Source organism: Enhydra lutris, unplaced genomic scaffold, assembly GCF_002288905.1.
Source record: "Enhydra lutris kenyoni isolate GAN:26980312 unplaced genomic scaffold, ASM228890v2 scaffoldscaffold13, whole genome shotgun sequence".
In the NCBI taxonomy this organism is placed as follows: domain Eukaryota; kingdom Metazoa; phylum Chordata; class Mammalia; order Carnivora; family Mustelidae; genus Enhydra; species Enhydra lutris.
Genome location: NW_019154097.1, coordinates 6494499 through 6508342, shown reverse-complemented (window position 1 = coordinate 6508342; position 13844 = coordinate 6494499). Strand labels below are relative to the sequence as shown.

The window sequence follows — 13844 nt, the reverse complement described above, 5'->3', positions numbered from 1 at the left end:
AACAAAACCCCTCACTTTTGTAAATAATGAAAGTGATCCGGACCCTTTACCAAAGAAGCTACAGGGTTAGCAAATAAGCACATGAAAATATGCGCAACATCCTCAGTCATCATGAAAATGCAAATTAAAACCACAATAAGACAGCACTACATGCTTCTTGGAATGGCTAAAATTAAAAAGACTTTGCTTATTCATTTGTTTTATAGATTCTACATATGAATAAAGTCATACAGTATTTGTCTTTCTCAGTCTGACTTACTTCACTGTACCCTCTAGGTCCATCTATGTTGTTGCAAATGGTGAGATTTCATCCTTTTTATGGTTGAGTAATAGTCCTCTGTGTGTGTGTGTGTGTGTGTGTGTGTGTGTGTGTGTGTATCACAACTTCTTTATCCATTTATCGATGGGCACCTAGGTTACTTCTATATCTTGGCTACTGTAAATAATGCTGCAATGAACACAGGGTGCTTCTATCTTTTCAGCTTAATGTTTTTCATTTTCTTTGGGTAAATGCGCAGTAGTGGAATTACTGGATCATATAGTAATCCTATTTTTAATATTTTAGGACTCTCCCAACTATTTTCCACAGTGGCTGTACCAATTTACATTCCCACCAACAGTCCATGAAGGTTCGTTTTTCTCTACATCCTCGCCAACACTTGTTGTTTCTTAAATAAGCAAACAAACGAAAAGCAGAATATTTACAGAGAAAAAACTGATGGTTGCCAGAGGGGGTGCAAAATGGATGAAGGGGACTCATAGGTTGCCGGTTATAGAGTGAAAAGGCCACAAGACTAAAAGGCACAGCATGGGGCATATAGTCAATAACATTATAATAGCGTTGCATAATGACAGATGGGAGCTACATTTGCGGTAAGCAGAGCATAACATACCGAGATGTTGAATCACTATGTTGGACACCTTAAACTAATGTAATTAAATTAAAAAAAATTTTTTTTGAGTGAGACAGTGCATGCATGAGTGGGGGTGGCAGAGAGGGGTAGAGGAGGGAGAGAGAGAATCTTTTTTTTTTTTTTTTAAGATTTATTTATTATCTGAAAGTGTGGTGGGGAAAAGGGAAGGGTAGAGAGAATCTTTTTTTTAAGACTTCATTTATTTATATTTGTCAAAGAGAGAGACAGAGATAGCGAGAGAGAGCATAAACCCAAGGAGTGGCAAGCAGAAGGAGAAGCAGGCTCCCCGCTGAGCCAGGAGCCCGATGCCGGACTCAATCCCAGGACACTGGGATCATGATCTGAGCCAAAGGCAGACACTTAACTGACTGTGCCACCCAGGCAACCCCCGAGAGAGACAATCTTAAGCAGGTTCTACCCTCAGTGTGGAGCCGGACATGGGGCTCGATTTCACAATCCTGAGATCATGACCTGAGCCAAAATCCAGAGTCACGCACTTAGCTGACTGAACCACCTAAGGGCCCCAAAGATTATTTTTAAAAGAGACTGACTCCTCCTCAAAACAAACTGAGGGTTTCAGAAGGCAGGAGGTGGGGGTTTCAGAAGCATACCGGGTGATGGGTATTAAGGACGGCATGCGACGTAATGAGCACTGGGTGTTATATACAACTAAGGAATCACTGAACACTACATCAAACACTACTGATGTATTAGATGTTGGCTAACTGAACATAAAAAATTAAAAAAATAAAATAAAGGGCACCTGGGTGGTTCAGTGGGTTAAAGCTTCTGCCTTCAGCTCAGGTCATGATCCCAGGGTCCTGGGATAGAGCCCTGAATCAGGCTCTCTGCTCAGCAGGGAGTGTGCTTCCTCCTCTCTCTCTCCCTGCCTTTCTGCCTACTTTTGATCCCTGTCTGTCAAATAAATAAGCAATCTTTAAAAAAATAAATAAAATAAAAGCTGAGAAAGAAGGGGAAAAAATAAAAAGAGACTGACAACAATATAAATAAAAAATAGAAAGACTGACTACGTGTTGCCAAGGATACGGAGAAAGTAGAAGTCTTGCATGCTGATGGTTGTAATCGAAAATGGAACAATCACTTTGGAAAACGGTTTGACGATTTCCTTAAAAAGTGTGATCTTCTACATGAAGATCCAGCCATTCCACTCACAGGTACGTACCCAGGGAAAACAGAAGCAGAGGTACACAAAGATTTGTGCACAAATGTTCATAGTGGCTTTATTTGCAAGAGCTAAAGACGCAAATAAATCAAATGTCCATCAAGAGGGGATTTCCCCCCGGTGGGATGGCCAATTACAAGGTTTCCAACTTTTGGTTTCCGTTCAGGTCAAGGTCTCAGGGTCATGGAGTTGAGCCCCACTCAATTAGCACGGAGTCTGCTTAAGACTTTCCCTCCATCTCCTTCCCCGTCTCCTCCCCATCCCCACCCCGGGAGCTCTCGCTCGCTCGCGCTCTCTCTCTCTGTCATGAATAAATAAATCTTGTTAAAAAGAAAAAAAAAAGGTGAATGGGCACACACAAAGTCTGTTTTCTCAATATAGTGTAACACCACCTGGCAATAAGAAAGAATGAATTTCTGGCAAAGGTTAAAGGTATATGAATCTCAAAATAGCTACATTCTGTGAAAGAAGATACACCAAAATAAAAAAGTACATCCTGTATAATTCCATTTATATAAAATTCTGGAAAAAGATCAGTGATGAGGGCAGTGATGGAATAGGGTGGGAAGGAGAGATGACAAAAGATGACAAGGAAGTTTATGGGGTTCGTTGTCTTGATTGTGGTCCAGATTTCACAGATGTCAACATTTGTCAGAACTTATCAGATTGTACACATCAAAGAGGTGTCTGGTGGCATATCATTTCAGTGTCATTTGCATTTCCCTGAAGACTAATGAGATGCTGACAGGCATTTGCTCATACAGGCCTGGAGGCCCTCAGAGAGAACCCAGCTGGGCAGAGAGGCTTGGAGTCATTCATTGTACTGGGACGGCCTATTCTGTAAATTAGTCGATCCTTCAGGGAGAACAAGAGACATGGGGAATGAAGGGGCCTCAGACCAATGGCAAAGAAATAAGCATTGTTCTGTGAGGAGGAATGCCAGGGCTTGTTGATATCAAGAAGGCAGCATGCCTAGGACTCAGGACTGAAATTTCAGGGGTGGGTGATGGTGAACCCACTTTTTAAACCTTTATTCTCTATCTGAAGGAACTCTGACTCTCCCTGGAAGAAAGCCACACAAAAAAGCTTTGAGACCTGGCAGATGACGCATCTTCCTTGGGGAGGTTACGGACAGGGAGGAACACTGATGGCTCATAACGTTTATCCCGATCCCTGGGAACCCTTGCATGTGTTCTCTGAAAGCAAGACTTGCCATGGCAAAAATCCCGGCCGGTATGCGGCAGCCCTTACCTTGGGCCCACTGTGGGATCTGCAAGGGCTGGTAGCCTTCTGAGAACAAGAACATGACCTTATTGGCTGTGGCCCCAAAGGCGATTCCATAGGACCATCGGTTACTAAAGGTGCCCACGAAGTCCAGAGGTCTGTGAAGGAGGGAAACAGCTCATGAGGCCAGACCGTGGCTCCGTCCAACAGTTCACCTCCAAATTATCAATCCTACTCTGAGAAGGGGTTATTGGGTCGTGAATTTTTCATTTCAACTGGCATTTTTCTGAGACCCTCAGGGCCAATTCTGGGGGTAAATGTGGATTCAGGGTACCGAAGTGAGGAAGACCAAAATCTTTGTCCTTGAGGAGCTCCAAGTCCTGGGGAGGAGAATGGGGGAAGGGACACAAGCAAGGACACTAATAACCATGAGAACAAACAAAATAGGATGAGTTTCATCTATGAGAGACACAGGCAGTGTGACTCAAGAGACCAAAACAAGGACTATGTGCTCGACAGGCCTGGGGGAACCTGCCCTGTGCCCGGCTGCTAGGAGCGCCCCCAACATCCCTGGAGAGGTCTGGGTAGCACTAGCCATGCGGGTTCCACGCAAGCGTACCTTCCTGGCCACAGCTGATTGGACCAGGGGGTGACCACCTGACCCTGGGTGGGCCAATCAGACACCTGGTCTTGGATTTTGGGCTTCTGACCCTGAGGACACGGGCCAGTCAGCTGTTAAAATTCTGTTTTGGAAAGTCATGCCACATTGGGATCAGAGCTGGTGCTAGAGGCAAATGGAGGTTTTAGGGAAGGAAGGATCCTAAATCAGATGATAAAAGCAGATAGCAGAGAGGACAATAATAAAATGGTGCTGAGGGGCTCTTGTGACACAGGGAGGCAAGAACAGAATTAGTCTCTCAGAGATGACCATCTCAGGAGACCAGCAGCCATGAGGCTGGCCTTGCCAGATTCTGTGAAATCTCTGTAACTTTATAAAAATCCTTTATTACCCTTCTACAAAAACAAGCTTTATAGGATGTCTGTTTCTTCTAACCAAAATAGCTCTGTCCAGATCAAAGTCAGCAACCACATCTGGAAAAAAGAGAGGACTTTCCCGTCAAAGGACCATCTGAAGCAAGTTTTGATGAAAACACTGGGAGCAAGGCGTGGAGGCAGGGACCTGGGGCCAGGGTCTGGATCTCACCTCCTGTCCCTTTAGTCTTGCTCATCCTGTCCTTCAAGGCCCAGCTCAAGGAGCACCTCTTCTGGGAAGCCCCCCCACTATCACCCAGACCCCTCCCAGCAGGCCCACTTAGGTGCTGCCCTGCCTGTGTCCCCTCAGCCCTAAGGGCATGTCCGTGTTTCACACACTACTGCTTGTCTAGAAAACTATACGCTCCAAGGGGTGGGTACCTAGTACAGGCTCTTGAAAAGAGTGGGTGCTCAGCGCACATTCACCAACACCCGTTTTGTGGACGGGAACCAAATTCAGTCAGTCCCACCTGTGGTACCTCAGAAATATGTGAGACTGTTTCCAGATCCTTCAGACAGATGGAGCCCCCGCTCTGCTTATGGCAGTGACGCCATGGGTGGCAAATGAAGAACTGCTTGGCAAACTGGTGTGCCACGCACCAGCGAGGGGCTTCTGAAGCGTGAAGACGGTGGGCCTGACAGAACTCCTCAGAAAAGCGGGGGTTTTAATGGGAAAGTGGCCAGGGAGCAAGAAGGCTGTGCCCTTACCAACTGAAGTCGAAGCAGTTCAACATGACCCATAGGGAAATCCTGCTTCTTAAAAAGTCCCGCACCAGCCCGCCTGTCAGACGCCCACGGCCAAGTCTGGCTCTGCACCCCAAACAGTGGGGCTCAGGCCTGGCCTTTCGGGAGCAACTGACCCCTTCAGTGGGTGCTTTCCAGAATGAGTCTGCTCCTCAGAGCTGGCACAGGGCCTCCCTATGTCACCCTGAAGCCATAGGTCACTGCTAGCCTTGGTCTCGATGCCCTGCTTCCTCTCTCTTCGCCAGAGCCCAAGGTGGAGACCTTAGTGTGTTCGTACACTCGAGCCTGCTTAGGCTCCAACACTGGGAGAATCAGAGCAAATATCAAGCAGACCTCAGTGAAATCTCTTGTCACTTGTTAGCTGTGTGGACTTGGGCTGTCATCCATGACCTGAGGATAAGAACCTCCAGTATGCTAGGTCCGCAAGAAGGCTCGTCCAAGTAATACAGACAAAGCTAATGGTTCAGTGCCTGGGTCACGGTCACTGTGCAGTAACTATTATCTGCTTTATCATCATTATTATTATGAATTATTAAAGGATGATGTGGCAGGGATATGAATGATTAGAGCATAAAGATAAATGTGATCAGGGGTGCAGAGACTCAGGATGGCAGAGCCAGCAAGGGCTTGAAAGCAGCCTCGTCTGGGCGGGATCTCCTGGTGTGTGACCCATGGTGCCATCCCAGCACGAATGTTTGCTGCTGCTGGTGACCAACCCAGAGCTCGCTTCCTCCTGCTTCCCAAGGCCGCCATAGTGCTGGGTGTGCAAAGGCCGTTCCCACAGGGAGCGGAGCCTCCCTGAGACGTTGTAATCACATCTGGGCAGCCCTGGGTGCTGAGGCCACACTGGCTTGGAGGCCAATTCTGAATTTCCAGAGCTGGGCAGGGATGGGGAAGGGAGGGGAAGGAGGGGTGGAGAGGAGGCAAGGCTGGAGCGGAAACGGGGAGCTGTGCTGGCCTTGCAACAGGGTTCCCCAAGCTGTGGCGACCACTCACATGATGATTTCAAAGCGGTTCCCCAGGAGGTGAGAAGTGTCCTCTCTCTGCTTACGGTGCTCTCGTCTTTGGAGAAAGGACAAGATCAAAATGATGAAAAGCTACGGGAAGAGAAGAGGAGAGCGTCAGTGGGAACATTCATCCTCAGCGTGGCCACGGGGCCTTCCCTGAAAGAAAACGTGTGGTGAGCAGAGGGCATGGAGTGTCTGTGACTCCTCAGACCCCCGAGGCGGGGAGCTGGCTACATGCATTCTTGAGCTTCCAGAAAGCTCAGTTTTGTACTGAGCTTACCTTTGTGTTGCCCTGAACAGGTTCAAATCCCGTCTCCCCCACAGACTGACTGGAAGAGAGACCTAACTTCGCTGATTTCCATTTCCTCATCTGCAAAAAGGGGATAAACCCTGTCAGGTTACAAATCCTTCTTTGTTCTTTTTTTTTTTTTTTAACCTCCTGTGGATTCAATCATATTCACAATTCTTGATACCCCTTGTCTCTCCCCCTTTACAAGAAACCTCTTGAGAGCTGTCTACACTCGCTGCCTTCATTTCCTCGCCTCTCGCTTGCTCTTTAACCCCCTAACCTGGCTTCACCCCCATCCATGGAAACACCTCTGGCCAAAGTAAAAAATTACCATCAATCCAATGGAATCTTGACGCCCAAATCTGGTTGATCTCTCAGCCATGTTCCATGGTGTTGACCACCTCCTCCTCTTAGAAACACCCTCTTCCCTAGGCTTCCATCAGCTGTGCTTTTCTGGGTGTTCTCCATTACCATTCAGCCTCCTCTGCTGGATTATTAAAGTGCTCCTCATAATGCCTCATAGTTCAGTCTAAGGACCCCTTATTACCGGATCCTCTCACCCACATCCATGCCTTCAATGACCATCAATGCACAGAAGACTCACATGCTTGACTCTTCAGCCCAGACCTTGTCCATGAGCTCCATAACTGTTCATCAAACTACAGAGTTGGCGTTTCTTTTTGATGTATTGAAAGCTTCTTAAATTCAGTATGTCTTAAAATGGAATTCATGATTTGCTTCTCTGCCCTGTTCTTTCAACCACCCTAAACCCTGATGTCTTCTGGTTCTCCTTAACTAGTGAATGGCAGATACTGCCATTCTTCTGGCTGTGCAAGTGATGAAACCCACACCCCCTCAACTCTTCCTCTCCCTAACTTCTCTATTCGATGCATTACCCAGTCCTATTGTCTTTCCTCCCAAAAGTCTTAAGCTGACCACCACCATCCAGGATGAGCTAAAATCTGTAACCATCTCCTCTCTGGCCTACCTCTATGTGATTCCCGCAGTGCGACCAGAAAGATCATTTCAAAACAGAAATCTGATCACACCAGCCTTGTGCTGGAAACAGTCGTTACTCCCTACTGCACTTGGAGTGCAGACACCACTCCTTCACACAGAGCCCCACAGGGCTCCACCGGACCCAGGTCCACTCACATCCCAGATACCTCCACCTCAGCTCCCTACTCCAGTCACACAAGTCCTCTCAGCTCCTCACACTCCCCATTCCCCTCTTCCACAGGGCCTTTGCACGTGCTCTCCTGCCTGCCTGAGAGGCTCTATACCACATCTCCCAGCAGACCTCAGCTATCATCGCTTCCTTAGAAGAGCTTTTTTTTTTACTCCCCTAAAAACCAGTGTCTTTGACTCTTTGGCCTTAAAAAGCCTTCTTCTGCCTGCTTTTTTGGTGCATAATGCAAGACAGCAAGTTGAGGAAATTTACCCGATGTCTCTCTGCTGACCTATTCAGGCTTCTCTGGGAGTCTGTGTATGGGAGTGACCCAGTCTGCTCCATGCTCTCCCCTGCTTCTACTTACTGATGGGATGAGGGAATAATGGAGGAAGAGCTCCAAGTCCACCGAGCCGACACAGGTGCCATTTAGCTGCCTGGTTCTGAAAAACAGCCCAAACCACATTCACACCATCAGTCACGGCTGCAGTCACTGACCCGTCAGCATTGAGCATCACTGGCAGAAGCTCGGCTTGTACCCCACTAAGACCATCTGATCTTTTTTAACTTTGCTTCCTCAGGGCCAGCACTGCCCACTGCAATGTGTCTTCCCTAAGTGAATTTATCCTCATCCATATTTCTTTCTCCAGCCTGATTATCTATCCAACTGTCCTGCTAACCGGATCTAACTCCTTTTTTCTTTCGTTCCTTTTTTTTTTTTTTTTGGTTAATTAATTTATCTCTTAAGTAGTCTCTATACCCAACATGAGCTCAAACTCATGACCCCAAGGTCAAGGGTCATACGTTCCATGGACTGAGCCAGCAGTGCTCCTAGCTCCTTCCTTTCTTGATGACACCGTCGGGAACAGATTCAGGCTCTGTGAGGTCCAATGCTTATCTAATTTGGACATCCTTTTCAAATAAAACTAAGAAATCCTCTTACTTTTTTGTATTTTCAGGAAAACATGCCACCACATAAACACTTAACAGGGTGCCCCCCGCTCGGCCTCCCGCCGAGCCTTGGCAGGACCTCCCTGTGTGGGAGGCTGGAGCTTCATTAACTGGGCAGGAACGCCGCAGGCATCTGGATCAGTGGCTGCGGACTGTGTCCTCCCCAGGCTGCAGGAGCAGGATGCTGGGGCCTCAGGGCTAAAAGATGACAAGGCAGTTCCACGACTTCTCTTGACAGGGACCCTCTCCTTTCCGGACTCCCCATACTTTGTTCTTGCCGCTCGGATTCCACTCCACCCCCTCCCCCCAGATGCGCTCACGAGCACCCACAGGTCTGCGCTACCCATGGTGGCATCCGTCTGGCCCTCTCCAGGCTTCCTTCCCTGGCCGGCTCCTGCTTTTCCCTCCAAGGTCTCAGGGAAGAGCACTCCTCAGGGAAACCCGTCAGCGGAGCACCTTTCCCTGTAGTTCTTTAAAACCCCAATGTTCCCCAGGTGTGTGTAACCATGGGTCTGAAAGATCCTAGAAGCGGTGGGAAAGGTGCAGGAACCCAGGTCGCCAGAAACATGATAGAACCCTAAAGGTCACACTTCTGCTTTCAGGAGGGTACACGAAGCACATACACCAGCCTCCCCATCCCACACAAAACCCTCCAAATGACAAAGATGTCATTTTAAAAAAAGAAAAAAATCGCTCAGGTCATGATCTCAGGGTCCTGGGATCGAGTCCCGCGTCGGGCTCTCTGCTCAGCGGGGAACCTGCTTCCCCCCTCTTTCTCTGCCTGCCTCTCTGCCTACTTGTGACCTTTCTCTGTCAAATAAATAAATAAATAAAAATTAAAAAACAAAACAGAGAAAGTAAACAAAGAAAACAGATATTTGAAAGCAAGAAGGGGATCTAATAAATAAATAAATAAATAAACAAAGAAAACAGAGATATTTGAAAGCAAGAAGGGGATCTATCAGGGACAGAAACTACAAGAAGACCCTGAATGATACAGAGCAATTAGGATTACAGCAAAGAGGGGAGCCTGGGTGGCTTAGTCAGTTAAGCATCTGCCTTTGGCTCAGGTCATGACCCGGGGGTCCTGGGATGGAGCCCCATGAGCCCCACATCTGGACTCCCTGCCTTCTCCCTCTGCCTCTGCCACTCCCCCAGCTTGTGCTGTCGCTCGCTCGCTCTCTCTGTCAAATGAATAACAGCAAAGAGAAAAGGCATGAGTCAACAATACCACACACACAGGGCTCTACACCCACAGTGCAAGAGGGGAAGCAGGACAGGGTTGCCAACAGCCCACTGAGTGATGAACTGGGGTCTCGCAGAGTCCCAGCTGTCCTCCCACCTCCGCTGACCAGCCACGGGCAGTGGGGGCTGTCCCCAGGAGTGGTGCATATGGGTCACACAGAGAGAGAGAGACGGGTCGTGCTCTGGATCACAGGTGGTCTGTGAGGGACCAGGAGCTTCACCTTCCAGATGGCCAGCCCCAGAGGCACCCCGCCTAGCGGTGTCTCACCCTCCAACCCACTGCCCTGACGGCAGCCTTAGGACAAACCACCTTCCAGAAAGTGGGCACCCCAATGGCCACTCAGTCACAAAGATGAGCACACAGTCGAGGGCCATCAAACATCTGAGGAAAGATTACACCACAAAAGAGAGCTAAAAATTGGGGCAAGACAGAACCTCTCTGAAGTCATTACTATAGGAAATTTTTCATAAGAAGCATAAAGCCAAGGAAGTAGAAGGGCACAAGGAGCAACAGCAGGCAAAAAATCAGCAAAATTTACTGTTAACCCTGAGCACGGGATTTTAAGAAAATATACATTTAAATAAATACATAAACATGTAAATATATATGACATAAATGAAGATAAATTTATCTATCTAGTTATATCTAGAGAGATATATCTTTATATATAGATAACATTCTTAGAAACACAAGGACACAAAAGACCCTCTGGAAAGAAAAGTGGAAGAAATTCTCAAGAAATAAGAAAGAGGATTCTAGGAAGAAGGAGAAGGGTTTAAAAGCAACAACTAACAGAAAATGAGTAAAATACATGGTTAAATATCAGGGTGCCTGGTTGGCTCAGTCGGTTAAGCGTCCAACTCTTGATTTTGGCTCAGGTCATGATCTTGGGGTTGTGGGATCGAGCCCCACGTCCAGCTCTGTGCTTGGCATAGTCAGCTGGAGGTCATCTCCCTCTCCCTCTCCCTCTCCCTCTGCTGTGCCGCTCCCCGCCCCACTCATGCTTTCTTTAAATAAATAAATATCTCGGTGAGTAGTTATTGTGACACATAATGTGTGAAATGCCAAATTGGAGGTAAAATACCAGGTGATATCCTGCAGGGTGGAGGGGTGGGGTGGGAACAGGTGTGGACCCAGAGGGGAGAACGGCACCATCCCATTCTCCTGTTTGGCAGGAGGATGAAGAAAACGGTTTTCTCTTTCTGGGCAGTATAAGAAAAAAGTAGTTCTAAGTAAGTATGTTACAAATCCATAGGTAACTGCTGAAGAATACGATTATAGTGTAAACCCAGTGTAAACCTGTATATTAAAAAGTATCTATGGAAGAAAGAAAATTCAATCGTTCCAACCAACTACAGGAAGAGAAAAAAATAAAATCAAGATTAGAAGAGAAACGCCACGAGAACAAAAATGTGCAGAGAACAGTAAGCCACCAACAAGGAAGATAGAAATACGCAGAGTTCTTAAAATTCCAGCTAGTAAAAAAGTAGAAATTAAGATAAAATGCTATCTTATCTATTAAATTGGGAATTATTGAAGATATTACCCAATATTACTAAAGGTTAAAGCAAGTTAGTATCCATTTACTGGTAGTAAGAGGTTTAACTGGTATAACCATTTGGTGGACTAGTTTTGCAATATATACACCAAGAACTTTCCAGATACAGCAATCCCACTTCCAGGAATTCTACTTCTGAAAAATATAAGCTAAAGAAATACTCAGAAAGGTGCCTACAGATATGCTCAGACTCTCTCCCTCTCTCTCTATCCTCACTGTGTCACTCTCTCACGTGTGCATGTATATAACATTTGAAATGTAATATATGCTCATTGTAAAACACTCAAAATATGTACTAATGTATAAATGCATAAAGTAGTAAATAAAAGTCCTTTCTTCTTCAATAACTATGTGTGTTTACAACATCTATGGTGTTAAGCAAAATGTTAAGCAAAAATTGGGTCTAACTAAACTCGATTTTTTCATTTAATCAAGGAAAGAAAATGCATTTACTTAGGAAAGGAAATATCTCATGTCAGTACATACAGAACCATCACACTCTTCCAGAAGGGTGACCTCCCACACAGATGCACCCGCGGGCCTGTCTCCTGCTCGAGGGGCTGAGCCGAGAGCTGGTCTGGTAGCAGCTGGAAACAGGTGAGCTCATAACGGGTCCACAGCCACGGAGTCTGGCCCCCTAGGCTACACTTCCTCTCCGGCAGCCACTGCCGTGAACATACGAAGCCTACCACAGGCAACCCAAGCTCGAAAGCCAGAGACCCCTTCCTGGCAGATCCCGGTGGGGCAGGTGTGCTGAAGGGTGAACGTCTACAGGGCAGCGGCAAGCAACAGCCCTAAATGTAGAAGACCCGCCCTCCCCAGGTGATGCCTTCTTCTGGCATCTGGAACTGTTCTTCCAGAATTCAAAAACTCTTATCCTATTCATCTCAGAAATAGTTTCCGTCAACTGAAGAAGAAGTGACATTCTGACCGAACCCTTGTCTTCATTGTTTCACATTTGTCTTACTCATTAATGCAAATAAAACGATCAAATAACATTCACATTGAAACTATGCTCATTCATCAATTGCAGGTTGGCTACAGATAAGAGTTCAGCAAAAATCAATGAAAGCATTCCATGAGAATTAATTGGCTGTATGGACTCTATAATAAAGAGCGTTGTGTGTTTCATTATGTACAAGTTGTGTGATACACGCTAGGTAGGTACAATGTATGTCAAGCACATATATTATTTTTTCCAGGGAGTCAGCTGTTGCACACCTCTGGCCCACCTCTGGGCAGACGTGGCCCTGGCTCTGGGCATGGGCAAGAATAATGAGGATGTCCAACTCTGGAAATGGATGTCGATATAAATTATGCTTTGGGAGAAAGAGAAGTTTAGAGGAAAGAACATAAGAGGGGGCCAGCGCCCCAACCTAATCTCTCCTCCCAAGCTCTGCCAAAGGAGGAGATTGGATCAGTTCAGTGTTTTTAGGTTTTTTGACTACAAGTCATAGTTGTGGTCAAGTACACACTGTCGCCATGAGCCAGTTCACATGTGTGTGTATGCATGTAACCACACGCAAAACTAATTTTCACAACACAATACCCTTCTTATGCACTGTGTCCTCTAGGATTTTTAATCTGATTCAATTCTCTTCATTTTGTTCTGGCCTGCTCCATTTTGTAAGAGGCAGGTCATAACCACTATATTAACTTTACAGTCCATTAATGGAGCTCAGTCAGCTGCTTGAAAAAAACCCTGATTAGGAGGTGATCGGGAGGGCAGGGGCCCCCCACCCCTGAAGGCGTCTGACTCATGGTACCTTTGGCAAGCATCTGTCCTTGCACCAAGGACAGATGTGTCTGTCCCAAACACCAGGCCTTGCTCCGATGTGTCACAGCAGGTGAGATCATCTGGAAACTCTTTAACCCAGGCCCCTTATCAGCCTGCCCTTCGGGACGCTACACCAGCCTCCTCGCCCTGGCTCGTCTCCCTGGTGCCAGAGTCCATCCCTCGGCGCTCCCCTGGGAAGGACTCCCCCCAGCTCCTCAGCCACATAGCTCCCTGGCACTCATCACCTCCTGTCCCAGGTGCTTTCTTCAGGCCCGAGCTCTCACTCTTTGTCTGGGCTTTTCCAAAGCAAGATACATTTCACTCGGCTTTAAATTCCAACCATCGGGGCGCCTGGGTGGCTCAGTTGGTTAAGCAACTGCCTTCGGCTCGGGTCATGATCCTGGAGTCCTGGGATCGAGTCCCACATCGGGCTCCCTGCTTGGCGGGGAGTCTGCTTCTCCCGCTGATCTCTCTCTCCTCTCATGCTCTCTCTCTCTCTCAAATAAATAAATAAAATCATTAAAAAAAAAATAAAAAAATTCCAACCATCTCCCATCCCATCCCAACCTCACCCCTAGCTTCTGACTTGGGACAGGTACATAACAAACCAAATTAGGTGCTGAATGAATGAATGAAAAAGGAAGGAAGGAAAGGGGAGAGAGGGAGAATGAGAAACACGCAGCACTGGGTGTGGTGGGCTTGCCTGTGTCATGGCTGTGCCCTGTCCACCCCTGAGGGAAAATGTTCTCAT

The 13844-nt window shown here is 47.0% G+C and overlaps 1 protein-coding gene across 1 annotated transcript in view; it reads right to left on the bottom strand.

Annotated features, from left to right (window-relative positions):
- LOC111146089 (stimulated by retinoic acid gene 6 protein-like) overlaps nucleotides 1-13844 on the bottom strand; it is a 57984-nt gene that overhangs the window by 28695 nt on the left and 15445 nt on the right. Inside the window, 3 exon segments of the mRNA XM_022501473.1 lie at nucleotides 3349-3479; nucleotides 6094-6194; nucleotides 7929-8004. Coding sequence (XP_022357181.1) covers nucleotides 3349-3479; nucleotides 6094-6194; nucleotides 7929-8004 — 308 coding nt within the window.